This window comes from Mytilus californianus, unplaced genomic scaffold, assembly GCF_021869535.1.
Source record: "Mytilus californianus isolate M0D057914Y unplaced genomic scaffold, xbMytCali1.0.p SCAF_13, whole genome shotgun sequence".
Classification (NCBI taxonomy): domain Eukaryota; kingdom Metazoa; phylum Mollusca; class Bivalvia; order Mytilida; family Mytilidae; genus Mytilus; species Mytilus californianus.
In genome coordinates, this window is record NW_026262615.1 from 10,321,771 (window position 1) to 10,337,078 (window position 15,308).

The 15,308-nt window shown below is 29.5% G+C and overlaps 1 protein-coding gene across 1 annotated transcript in view; it reads left to right on the forward strand.

Moving 5' to 3' along the window:
* Window positions 1-13,929, forward strand: part of LOC127723159 (oocyte zinc finger protein XlCOF28-like) — a 39,898-nt gene extending 25,969 nt beyond the window's left edge. Inside the window, exon 3 of the mRNA XM_052229655.1 lies at window positions 11,603-13,929. Coding sequence (XP_052085615.1) covers window positions 11,603-13,131 — 1,529 coding nt within the window. The 3' untranslated portion in view covers window positions 13,132-13,929. The remainder of the gene's footprint in view (window positions 1-11,602) is intronic.
* Window positions 13,930-15,308: the final 1,379 nt, after the last annotated feature.

Consider the following 15,308-nt stretch of genomic DNA (forward strand, 5'->3'; position numbering starts at 1 on the left):
AGGTCTTAAATGATGGTTAATTTGAAAAATTAGTGGCACCGGACTTTTTGTGTTATTAGCACCGGACTTTTTGTGTGCAATTGAATATGGAGACTCCTATCTTCTCAGTCAGTCTGTGTGTTTACTCCGCCTGGGTTAATCACCTCTTACTTTATAATTAATCACACATCACGCAATGATATATTTTATTAATCCACAAACAAATGTGTGGGATTCTATCAGTATCTCGTCCTCATAGCAGGAATTTAAGGTTTCTAGTCCATATAATTATGACGTCTGGGAAGGCAATTCTAAATTTTTGCCTTGACGCCCTTCTGCGACGATGTAAGCGTCAAAGAAAGAAAAAAATATAATAAATAGCCTTTCAAGACGTCATAATTATGGTACGGCCTTCAACAATGAGCACTGTCAGCTATAAAAGGCCCTGAAATGACAATGTAAAACAATTCAAACGAGAACTTTTTAACGGCCATATTTATATAAAAAAATGAACGAAAATCAAATGTGTAACACATAAACAAACGACAACCACTGAATTACAGGCTCCTGACTTGGGGCAGGCACATACATACATAATGTAGCAGGGTTAAACATCACGGTTAGCGGGATCCCAACCCTCCCCCTAACCTGGGACAGTGGTAGAACAGTCCAACATAAGAATGAACTATAAAAATCAGTTGAAAAGGCTTAACTCATCAGATGGACAAAAATACAAGTGGACGTGGCCGGGTACTTGTACATCCCAACAACAAAAATACACTAGGAACAGATCTGCGAGTACTCGCAGTTAACTGACAATTAGTTCAAAGCCACTAACAACTAATAAAACAATCATGCATCTAAGACTAAATGGGTTAATAATTTAGGTTGTCACACTTATTCACCGGCTCCATCAACAATTGTTTTTCATGACTGAAACATAAAGCTTCACTCATACATGCATCATTATGAATACGTCGAAAGAAGACTTGGTATGAATATATATATTTAGATATATAAATCATGTAACGTAAAATAGGCTAAAATTGAATTGAATGTTGCTGATTGTTTTTTAACATCCTTGCCCTTGGCCTTGCATTTAAACGAGAGACATTCATATTAACCTGTTTTTTCTATTATGCCGGAATGAATGTGTCTTTTCGAAACATCCATCAATAGACCTGCACATGTTAACCTGGGAAAGAGCAGAAATAAAAGCCTTATTCCTTGACCATTTGTGTTTTGTTTGGCATTGCATATGATATTACCCCATACCGGTGTACTTTTACTCAATGTCCCTTTATTTTCTATCATAATGTAAAAATTAAGATTGAAAAAAACACTTGTTGGTGATAAGTTCCAGACTTCCATATTCTAGCACACGATGTCAAATGGGGTTTTTAAAATCTTTTATTTTTCATTTCCCAAACGAACAAAAAATACGAAAACATCATTTTTTACCCTGTTAAAAAGTCCTTTGCTCAATAAACCCCAACAGTTCCTTGCCCAAAAACACGTCATTTTAGGGAAACCCGATTAGTCCGCTGCCAAGCAATTTTGAAAAAGCTTTAATATATGATATTTTTTGTTTTTGAATGCACACAAGTGGTTCTAATATGTATTTTGCATGAAATAAAGAAGCACAAAAAGTCCCCATTCTAATATACTGTGTATTTGAATGGAAACCACACAACTATTAGCTGTGTTCGGCCGGTTGTCCTGTTTAGTGTGGAGCTCTTTGAAAAAGCCAAGAGTGGTACCGAAGCAAAATGAAAATATTGCAAACTTAGATCATCGGTGCCTTCCGTGATCATATAAACATAAACACTAACGACTTCTTTTCGTCTATTTGGCTCATTTTGTGTCACACTGTCTGGAAACAAAACGCGATAAGTCCGTTGCCGAACCCTATTAGTGCGGAAACGCCGACAAAAACCCGATTAGTCCGTTACCATTCTACACCGTGTATAGGGTTATTAGACAAAAATAACATACATTTGTTATTGTGGACTGAAAATTGAAAAAACTTTAATAAAATATGTATGTTACATGTTTCAAAAGGCAAATATGCATCATTCGTTTTGTTAAAATGTATACAAGTTCTATCAATATTATTAGTGTCTTTATGTATACTATATATATATATATATATATATATATATATATATATATATATACTGTTATATCCTATAGAGAGATGTAACAGTTCATAGTTTGCCAATCATGCATATTACATGTAATTACAGAAAAAATATGCCTGTAATAACTAACATGACTAAAGGGTGTTATTACAGCTTCTCTACAATGTACATCACTTCAAAGCCTTTGCTCAGACATAAATCATGCTTAATCACAATGTATTTTAATTTATTGTAAGAAATAATGATCTGAGCATGTAATGAGGTTCTGTGCAAGCTTCCCAGTAATTCCCAAGTGTCTCATATAATAAGCATGATAAGTTACATGCCTTTAATAACTAAGCCTTGTTTTTACAGCTAAGTTCATCCCTTAAAAGCCTTGTATCATTGATTTACCTTGGTTGATGAAAACTGTATTAATGTAATTAGAAATAAGTAATCAAGGCTATGTATTTAGTTTCTGCGCAAAGTTTAAAGAATTCCCAAGTGCCCACTAAAAATTAAAATATTGATGATTTATTTAACAAATAACAAACATATGTTACTACAGATTTAGAAAATTTAAGGAATAAAGAGTAGACAACTCATGAAAGTATCTGTAATAACACATGTATGATATTTTCTCTGATAATCCTATAGAGTTATATCCCTGACTGATAACAGTCAAATGTTTTTATTTATTGCAAATTAATACAATGTTTTGTGGAATAGTATCATTTCTACAATGTTTTGTGGAATAGTATTATTTCTACAATGTTTTGTGGAATAGTATCATTTCTACAATGTTTTGTGGAATAGTATTATTTCAATACAATGTTTTGTGGAATAGTATCATTTCTACAATGTTTTGTGGAATAGTACCATTTCTACAATGTTTTGTGGAATAGTATCATTTCTACAATGTTTTGTGGAATAGTACCATTTCTACAATGTTTTGTGGAATAGTACCATTTCTACAATGTTTTGTGGAATAGTATCATTTCTACAATGTTTTGTGGAATAGTATCATTTCTACAATGTTTTGTGGAATAGTATCATTTCTACAATGTTTTGTGGAATAGTACCATTTCTACAATGTTTTGTGGAATAGTACCATTTCTACAATGTTTTGTGGAATAGTATCATTTCTACAATGTTTTGTGGAATAGTATCATTTCTACAATGTTTTGTGGAATAGTATCATTTCTACAATGTTTTGTGGAATAGTATTATTTCAATACAATGTTTTATGGAATAGTATTATTTCAATACAATGTATTGTGGAATAGTATCATTTCTACAATGTTTTGTGGAATAGTATCATTTCAATACAATGTTTTGTGGAATAGTATTATTTCTACAATGTTTTGTGGAATAGTACCATTTCTACAATGTTTTGTGGAATAGTATCATTTCTACAATGTTTTGTGGAATAGTATCATTTCTACAATGTTTTGTGGAATAGTATTATTTCAATACAATGTTTTATGGAATAGTATTATTTCAATACAATGTTTTGTGGAATAGTATCATTTCTACAATGTTTTGTGGAATAGTATCATTTCAATACAATGTTTTGTGGAATAGTATTATTTCTACAATGTTTTGTGGAATAGTACCATTTCTACAATGTTTTGTGGAATAGTACCATTTCTACAATGTTTTGTGGAATAGTTTCATTTCTACAATGTTTTGTGGAATAGTAGCATTTCTACAATGTTTTGTGGAATAGTACCATTTCTACAATGTTTTGTGGAATAGTACCATTTCTACAATGTTTTGTGGAATAGTACCATTTCTACAATGTTTTGTGGAATAGTATCATTTCTACAATGTTTTGTGGAATAGTACCATTTCTACAATGTTTTGTGGAATAGTATCATTTCTACAATGTTTTGTGGAATAGTATCATTTCTACAATGTTTTGTGGAATAGTACCATTTCTACAATGTTTTATGGAATAGTATTATTTCAATACAATGTTTTGTGGAATAGTATTATTTCAATACAATGTTTTGTGGAATAGTACCATTTCTACAATGTTTTGTGGAATAGTATCATTTCTACAATGTTTTGTGGAATAGTATCATTTCTACAATGTTTTGTGGAATAGTACCATTTCTACAATGTTTTGTGGAATAGTATCATTTCTACAATGTTTTGTGGAATAGTATCATTTCTACAATGTTTTGTGGAATAGTATCATTTCTCCAATGTTTTGTGGAATAGTATTATTTCCATACAATGTTTTGTGGAATAGTATCATTTCTACAATGTTTTGTGGAATAGTATCATTTCTACAATGTTTTGTGGAATAGTATCATTTCTACAATGTTTTGTGGAATAGTATCATTTCTACAATGTTTTGTGGAATAGTATTATTTCAATACAATGTTTTGTGGAATAGTATTATTTCCATACAATGTTTTGTGGAATAGTATCATTTCTACAATGTTTTGTGGAATAGTATTATTTCAATACAATGTTTTGTGGAATAGTATCATTTCTACAATGTTTTGTGGAATAGTATCATTTCTACAATGTTTTGTGGAATAGTATCATTTCTACAATGTTTTGTGGAATAGTATCATTTCTACAATGTTTTGTGGAATAGTATCATTTCTACAATGTTTTGTGGAATAGTATTATTTCAATACAATGTTTTGTGGAATAGTATTATTTCCATACAATGTTTTGTGGAATAGTATTATTTCTACAATGTTTTGTGGAATAGTATCATTTCTACAATGTTTTGTGGAATAGTACCATTTCTACAATGTTTTGTGGAATAGTATCATTTCTACAATGTTTTGTGGAATAGTACCATTTCTACAATGTTTTGTGGAATAGTATCATTTCTACAATGTTTTGTGGAATAGTATCATTTCTACAATGTTTTGTGGAATAGTACCATTTCTACAATGTTTTATGGAATAGTATTATTTCAATACAATTTTTTGTGGAATAGTATCATTTCTACAATGTTTTGTGGAATAGTACCATTTCTACAATGTTTTGTGGAATAGTATCATTTCTACAATGTTTTGTGGAATAGTACCATTTCTACAATGTTTTATGGAATAGTATTATTTCCATACAATGTTTTGTGGAATAGTATTATTTCTACAATGTTTTGTGGAATAGTATCATTTCTACAATGTTTTGTGGAATAGTATCATTTCTACAATGTTTTGTGGAATAGTATCATTTCTACAATGTTTTGTGGAATAGTACAATTTCTACAATGTTTTGTGGAATAGTATCATTTCTACAATGTTTTGTGGAATAGTATCATTTCTACAATGTTTTGTGGAATAGTAATATTTCAATACAATGTTTTGTGGAATAGTACCATTTCTACAATGTTTTGTGGAATAGTATCATTTCTACAATGTTTTATGGAATAGTATTATTTCCATAAAATGTTTTGTGGAATAGTATCATTTCTACAATGTTTTGTGGAATAGTATCATTTCTACAATGTTTTATGGAATAGTATCATTTCTACAATGTTTTATGGAATAGTATCATTTCTACAATGTTTTGTGGAATAGTACCATTTCTACAATGTTTTGTGGAATAGTACCATTTCTACAATGTTTTGTGGAATAGTATATTATTTCAATACAATGTTTTGTGGAATAGTACCATTTCAATACAATGTTTTGTGGAATAGTACCATTTCTACAATGTTTTGTGGAATAGTATCATTTCTTCAATGTTTTATGGAATAGTATTATTTCAATACAATGTTTTGTGGAATAGTACCATTTCTACAATGTTTTGTGGAATAGTATCATTTCTACAATGTTTTATGGAATAGTATTATTTCCATACAATGTTTTGTGGAATAGTATCATTTCTACAATGTTTTGTGGAATAGTACCATTTCAATACAATGTTTTGTGGAATAGTACCATTTCTACAATGTTTGGTGGAATAGTATCATTTCTACAATGTTTTATGGAATAGTATTATTTCAATACAAAGTTTTGTGGAATAGTACCATTTCTACAATGTTTTGTGGAATAGTATCATTTCTACAATGTTTTATGGAATAGTATTATTTCCATACAATGTTTTGTGGAATAGTATTATTTCAATACAATGTTTTGTGGAATAGTACCATTTCTACAATGTTTTGTGGAATAGTATCATTTCTACAATGTTTTATGGAATAGTATTATTTCCATACAATGTTTTGTGGAATAGTACCATTTCTACAATGTTTTGTGGAATAGTACCATTTCTACAATGTTTTGTGGAATAGTACCATTTCTACAATGTTTTGTGGAATAGTACCATTTCTACAATGTTTTGTGGAATAGTACCATTTCTACAATGTTTTGTGGAATAGTATCATTTCTACAATGTTTTGTGGAATAGTATTATTTCAATACAATGTTTTGTGGAATAGTATCATTTCTACAATGTTTTATGGAATAGTATTATTTCAATACAATGTTTTGTGGAATAGTATTATTTCTACAATGTTTTGTGGAATAGTACCATTTCTACAATGTTTTGTGGAATAGTATCATTTCTACAATGTTTTATGGAATAGTATCATTTCTACAATGTTTTGTGGAATAGTATTATTTCTACAATGTTTTGTGGAATAGTATCATTTCTACAATGTTTTGTGGAATAGTATCATTTCTACAATGTTTTGTGGAATAGTATCATTTCTACAATGTTTTATGGAATAGTATTATTTCAATACAATGTTTTGTGGAATAGTATCATTTCTACAATGTTTTGTGGAATAGTACCATTTCTACAATGTTTTGTGGAATAGTATCATTTCTACAATGTTTTATGGAATAGTATTATTTCAATACAATGTTTTGTGGAATAGTATCATTTCTACAATGTTTTGTGGAATAGTACCATTTCTACAATGTTTTGTGGAATAGTATCATTTCTACAATGTTTTGTGGAATAGTATCATTTCTACAATGTTTTGTGGAATAGTATCATTTCAATACAATGTTTTGTGGAATAGTATCATTTCTACAATGTTTTATGGAATAGTACCATTTCTACAATGTTTTGTGGAATAGTATTATTTCCATACAATGTTTTGTGGAATAGTATCATTTCTACAATGTTTTGTGGAATAGTATCATTTCTACAATGTTTTGTGGAATAGTATCATTTCTACAATGTTTTGTGGAATAGTACCATTTCTACAATGTTTTGTGGAAAAGTATCATTTCTACAATGTTTTGTGGAATAGTACCATTTCTACAATGTTTTGTGGAATAGTATCATTTCTACAATGTTTTGTGGAATAGTATCATTTCTACAATGTTTTGTGGAATAGTATCATTTCTACAATGTTTTGTGGAATAGTATTATTTCAATACAATGTTTTGTGGAATAGTATCATTTCTACAATGTTTTATGGAATAGTATTATTTAAATACAATGTTTTGTGGAATAGTATCATTTCTACAATGTTTTGTGGAATAGTACCATTTCTACAATGTTTTGAGGAATAGTATCATTTCTACAATGTTTTGTGGAATAGTATCATTTCTACAATGTTTTGTGGAATAGTATTATTTCAATACAATGTTTTGTGGAATAGTATCATTTCTACAATGTTTTATGGAATAGTATTATTTCAATACAATGTTTTGTGGAATAGTATCATTTCAATACAATGTTTTGTGGAATAGTATTATTTCTACAATGTTTTGTTGAATAGTACCATTTCTACAATGTTTTGTGGAATAGTATCATTTCTACAATGTTTTATGGAATAGTATTATTTCCATACAATGTTTTGTGGAATAGTATTATTTCAATACAATGTTTTGTGGAATAGTATCATTTCTACAATGTTTTGTGGAATAGTACCATTTCTACAATGTTTTGTGGAATAGTATCATTTCTACAATGTTTTGTGGAATAGTATCATTTCTACAATGTTTTGTGGAATAGTATTATTTCAATACAATGTTTTGTGGAATAGTATCATTTCTACAATGTTTTATGGAATAGTATTATTTCAATACAATGTTTTGTGGAATAGTATCATTTCAATACAATGTTTTGTGGAATAGTATTATTTCTACAATGTTTTGTGGAATAGTACCATTTCTACAATGTTTTGTGGAATAGTATCATTTCTACAATGTTTTATGGAATAGTATTATTTCCATACAATGTTTTGTGGAATAGTATTATTTCAATACAATTTTTAGTGGAATAGTATCATTTCTACAATGTTTTGTGGAATAGTACCATTTCTACAATGTTTTGTGGAATAGTATCATTTCTACAATGTTTTGTGGAATAGTATCATTTCTACAATGTTTTGTGGAATAGTATCATTTCAATACAATGTTTTGTGGAATAGTATCATTTCTCCAATGTTTTGTGGAATAGTATTATTTCTACAATGTTTTGTGGAATAGTATCATTTCTACAATGTTTTGTGGAATAGTATTATTTCTACAATGTTTTGTGGAATAGTATCATTTCTACAATGTTTTGTGGAATAGTACCATTTCTACAATGTTTTGTGGAATAGTACCATTTCTACAATGTTTTGTGGAATAGTACCATTTCTACAATGTTTTGTGGAATAGTACCATTTCTACAATGTTTTGTGGAATAGTATTATTTCAATACAATGTTTTGTGGAATAGTATCATTTCTACAATGTTTTGTGGAATAGTACCATTTCTACAATGTTTTGTGGAATAGTATCATTTCTACAATGTTTTGTGGAATAGTACCATTTCTACAATGTTTTGTGGAATAGTACCATTTCTACAATGTTTTGTGGAATAGTACCTTTTCTACAATGTTTTGTGGAATAGTATCATTTCTACAATGTTTTGTGGAATAGTACCATTTCTACAATGTTTTGTGGAATAGTACCATTTCTACAATGTTTTGTGGAATAGTACCATTTCTACAATGTTTGGTGGAATAGTATATTATTTCAATACAATGTTTTGTGGAATAGTATCATTTCAATACAATATTTTGTGGAATAGTATCATTTCAATACAATGTTTTGTGGAATAGTATCATTTCTACAATGTTTTGTGGAATAGTATCATTTCTACAATTTTTTGTGGAATAGTATCATTTCAATACAATGTTTTGTGGAATAGTACCATTTCTACAATGTTTTGTGGAATAGTATCATTTCTACAATGTTTTGTGGAATAGTATCATTTTTACAATGTTTTATGGAATAGTATTATTTCTACAATGTTTTGTGGAATAGTACCATTTCTACAATGTTTTGTGGAATAGTACCATTTCTACAATGTTTTGTGGAATAGTATTATTACTACAATGTTTTATGGAATAGTATTATTTCAATACAATGTTTTGTGGAATAGTACCATTTCAATACAAAGTTTTGTGGAATAGTACCATTTCTACAATGTTTTGTGGAATAGTATTATTTCTACAATGTTTTGTGGAATAGTATCATTTCAATACAATGTTTTGTGGAATAGTACCATTTCTACAATGTTTTGTGGAATAGTACCATTTCTACAATGTTTTGTGGAATAGTATCATTTCTACAATGTTTTGTGGAATAGTATCATTTCTACAATGTTTTGTGGAATAGTATCATTTCAATACAATGTTTTGTGGAATAGTACCATTTCTACAATGTTTTGTGGAATAGTATCATTTCTACAATGTTTTGTGGAATAGTACCATTTCTACAATGTTTTGTGGAATAGTACCATTTCTACAATGTTTTGTGGAATAGTATCATTTCTACAATGTTTTGTGGAATAGTATTATTTCTACAATGTTTTGTGGAATAGTATTATTTCTACAATGTTTTGTGGAATAGTATTATTTCTACAATGTTTTGTGGAATAGTACCATTTCTACAATGTTTTGTGGAATAGTATTATTTCAATACAATTTTTTGTGGAATAGTACCATTTCAATACAATGTTTTGTGGAATAGTACCATTTCTACAATGTTTTATGGAATAGTATTATTTCTACAATGTTTTGTGGAATAGTATCATTTCAATACAATGTTTTGTGGAATAGTACCATTTCTACAATGTTTTGTGGAATAGTATCATTTCTACAATGTTTTGTGGAATAGTATTATTTCTACAATGTTTTGTGGAATAGTATCATTTCAATACAATGTTTTGTGGAATAGTACCATTTCTACAATGTTTTGTGGAATAGTACCATTTCTACAATGTTTTGTGGAATAGTATCATTTCTACAATGTTTTGTGGAATAGTATCATTTCTACAATGTTTTGTGGAATAGTATCATTTCAATACAATGTTTTGTGGAATAGTACCATTTCTACAATGTATTGTTGAATAGTATCATTTCTACAATGTTTTGTGGAATAGTATTATTTCTACAATGTTTTGTGGAATAGTATCATTTCTGCAATGTTTTGTGGAATAGTATCATTTCTACAATGTTTTGTGGAATAGTATCATTTCTACAATGTTTTGTGGAATAGTATTATTTCTACAATGTTTTGTGGAATAGTATCATTTCTACAATGTTTTGTGGAATAGTATCATTTCTACAATGTTTTGTGGAATAGTATCATTTGTACAATTTTTTGTGGAATAGTATCATTTCAATACAATGTTTTGTGGAATAGTACCATTTCTACAATGTTTTGTGGAATAGTATCATTTCTACAATGTTTTGTGGAATAGTATCATTTCTACAATGTTTGTGGAATAGTATCATTTCTACAATGTTTTGTGGAATAGTATCATTTCTACAATGTTTTGTGGAATAGTATCATTTCTACAATGTTTTGTGGAATAGTATTATTTCTACAATGTTTTGTGGAATAGTATCATTTCTACAATGTTTTGTGGAATAGTACCATTTCTACAATGTTTTGTGGAATAGTACCATTTCAATACAATGTTTTGTGGAATAGTATCATTTCTACAATGTTTTGTGGAATAGTATCATTTCTACAATGTTTTGTGGAATAGTACCATTTCAATACAATTTTTTGTGGAATAGTACCATTTCTACAATGTTTTGTGGAATAGTATTATTTCTACAATGTTTTATGGAATAGTATCATTTCTACAATGTTTTGTGGAATAGTACCATTTCTACAATGTTTTGTGGAATAGTACCATTTCTACAATGTTTTGTGGAATAGTATCATTTCTACAATGTTTTGTGGAATAGTATTATTTCAATACAATGTATTGTTGGATTGTATCTTTTTTGTACTTGTTTATATCACTGCATACGGCAGAAACTTCATTGAGGTGCAGAAGGATTTTTTTCAGGACGTCAGGATAGGAGGGTCTTTAATTTTGGTCGAATTCACGATTTACACTTATCAGGAATTAATGATAAATTTTTGAAGTTTTAATTTGGAACATTAAAGCAAATTGTAAAACAATATTTTCTTTTTGTAATAAATTTGATGGGGTTTAGGGGCATCATAGAAAAATCCTGCTATTTAATTATACTATGAATTTTTTTTATTATCTTTGTTACAGTTACCAATCAGCCTACAGAAGCTATGATACAACATTGTGGTTCTGACATGTATTTATACACCCCTGGGGAAACAGCCAATAGTGAGACCAGTACAGGGACAGACACTACTGGAGTACTTTTGAACAGAGACACAGCGGAATCATGTGATATGGACTCTGAAAGTAAAACTATTAACCTAAATACACAAATAAATTCTAATGATAAGAAAATAGAATGCCAGGAAAATGGAACCAATAATACAATCCATCACCATGATCACAACAAAGTCATAAAAAGATCAGATTTAGTGAAAGGAAAGGGACGTTTTTTTACTGTAGAAAACAATACGTTCAGATGTTTGTTATGTGGAAAAAAATTCTATCTTTATTTCCAATATGAAAATCATGCATTAAGAAAACATTTTCCATTTTCATGTATTTTATGTGATTTCTGTTTTCAAACAAAAGCAGATGCAATGTCACATAAACCATGCACAACATCACATACCACATGTGAAACGTCACATACCACATGTGAAACGTCAACTACCCCAAATACATCGTCAAATACTCTGTGCAAAACAAAGCAACATAGATGCTCAGTTTGTAAAAAGACTTTTCAGAAGGCAATTGATTTACTGAAACATTGTAATACTTGTGTGTATGTGAGTGGTAGAGGGAATGTGAAGGTGCGGAAGGATAATAGGTTAACCAAGAAAACAAGTCATACTTTTCACAAGACAATGTCCGGAAAGACGTTCGATGAAAGTGATATCGCACCAGTAGAGTTAACCGAGAAAACATATCATAGAAAAGAAGTGATCTTAGTTGACCATGTTGACAATCAAGTGGAAACTAGCTTGCCAAAATCAAAGAAGAAAAACACTATTGCTATATCTACTTGTCAAACAGGGCATGATAGCACATACAGTGATCCAGAACTAGAACAGACGGAACATAATAATGACTGTGTTTATGATAGTGGAAGGGGCAAAGTGAATGTTAAAGATTTCAAGCAGGAAGTAGAATACTTTGAAGCTTCTGCGAGAAAATCACAAAGAATTAATCACAAGAGGAAACTAGAAGAGACCGAAGAACAGTGTTGGGAGGCTGATAAATTTAACAAATACCAAAAAAGTTTAAACAAGTTGGTGACACAGTTTACATTTAGTAAAAATGTACATTACACAGTACTCATAACAGGTTCTTACAAGTGTAAAATTTGTAGTGAAAATTTTAAATGTTTACCATCATTTTCATGTCACGCTAGATCCAAGCATTTCCCTTTTCAGTGTTCTATCTGTCAAGCTTTTTTTGCAACAATGGATGGTCTGATACAGCATAACAAAGGATGTATATACGTAATGGGGAAGGGATATTGCTGTACAATGTGTAGAAAAGTATTTCCAGCTCAGAATAAACTTGTAGCTCATACTCAACTAAACCACATAGTATACATCTGTTTCAAATGTAACTGTGAGTTTGAAAATCAAAGGAAACTTGATTTGCATAGTCAGACTTGTCGGAAAATAAGAATTAAAGTGTTGTAACCATGGTAACTAACTTTTTCACAACAACATGTGTAAATATCCAAGTTATTTTATTCTTACACACTATAGATTCATTATTATTCCTCCAATACCAATTTTTTGTGGATTTCATTGTTATAGGGTATAACTACGAATTTAAACATTACAAATTTTCTATTGGCTTGTACAAATGTATGCAGACATAGCGAACCTATGAACGTGATGAATTCAAGTATCCTTGAAATTACAATTTTTCCTTTTTCCATGAAAATTGGTACCCATAGAAATAAGATTCACAATATATGTGAAAAGTAAATTTGAATATCTGAAGACCATGGACATGATGGATGGTAATGTATTTCTAAGAAAAGAGTATATTGTAATTTTATATTATGTTTTTCATTGGAATTACTAGCAGATGAAATGATGAATACAAAAATTGTATTTTCATGATTATTTGTTGACCAGTGGTTGCTATTCTTTTATGAAAAATACTAGGCCCGTATGCATAAAACCACTTAAGTCAGAAATCCAATCATAGTACTAATTTATCGTAGGACATGTAGAAAAATCTGTCCGTTCGGAACAAATCTTAACTTAAGTAGCTTTATCCATATGGGCCCAGGTACATTTGTACTTAATTTCTTAACATTTTATACCATGCTTTGTTAGGCTGTTACACTGATGTCCAAGGTTAAGGAAACAGTTGAACGCTCACAAACATGTGCCTGTTACAATTAAGGAGCCTGTTGGTTGTCCTTGGTTACTGTCTGTCATATTTGTTTGTTGTTAATTGTTTTGTCATAAATCTGTCTGTTTTTTTTTCGTTTTTTTTTCACATTTTATCATATCAGGGCCCTTTTATAGCTGACAAGATAGTAACCGTGTTGTTCATTGTTGAAGGCCATACATGGGTTGATCTATAGTTTACTACATCCACCTCATTTATACAATTCTTGCCAGATTTTTATGAAACTTATATCATAGGTTTATATCAACAATGTCTCGGACGAGTTCAAAAATCAGTATTGATCAATTATTTTCAAAAGAGTTATGCCCCTTGGAAATATTGATTGTATGGAAAATTGCATTGTTAGCGCTCTCATGTGATCAATTCTTGCCAGATTTTATGAAACTTATATCATAGGTTTATATCAGCAAGGTCTGATCGGAAGTAAGTGCTGATCAAATATTGTTTAGGAGTTATGCCCCTTGGAAATATTAATTGTATCAGAAATTACATTGCATTTGCTCTCAAGGCCTTCATTTATCTAAAATTTTTAAAAAAGTTTGAACAAAATTAATTATTGCCCTAGCCCTTTGACCTTGGACAGATAAAATATGTGCAACCCGGGGGACATTGGAATTCTGTTCTTTTATTATATTTGTTAAAGTACAGTCAATTTGGTATTACTTAAAAAAATAAAAGATTTGTTTTCTTGTTATTGATACTGTAGTCAAAAGTTATTTGTTATGCTTTCAGTTTAAAAAAAGTATCAAGTGTTTTATTTGCTGTATTTAAATCTAAAGTTTAATAAAAGATATCATCCCCAAGTACAACCACTGACTTCATTTGAACTCTGGTGGATAGTTGTCTGATAAGCAATCATACCACATCTCCTTATTTTTATACTGTATTCCACCCAAACCATTTTTAGAGAAAAAAAAGAAAAAAAGCCTTTTTATGATTTCACTTTTCTTAATTCATATATATATATATGTGTAATATATTGTAAATGTTTTGAAATATATCTTAATGACTTTATATTATTAAAAACCAAAGAAATATATAGTTGCTAGTGATTGCTGAATTCAGTACATATCTAATTATTATAATAATTTTGATATTAACAAAATAATAATATGAAATTATAATACCATTAAAGTAAGAAAAGTTAGAAATGCATGATAGTGTTATTAATAAAGGCCCTGTAATGGCTCGTATCAGAGGAGTTGCGATGACAAAGTGTTGCAGTAGTATATTTTGGCCAAAATTAAGTTCAATGGGGCACAACTCCTAGAAAGAAAATTGAATTGTAATTTTCTGTCGATATGCACATCTACATAATATGTCCTTATAATCGACAAAGTTTCATGAAATTCTGTTGTGTGGTTTGAGAGGAGTAAATGAGATGACAAACTGTTGCAGTAGTATATTTAGGCCAAAATTCTAAGTTCAAAGGTTATAACTCCTAGGA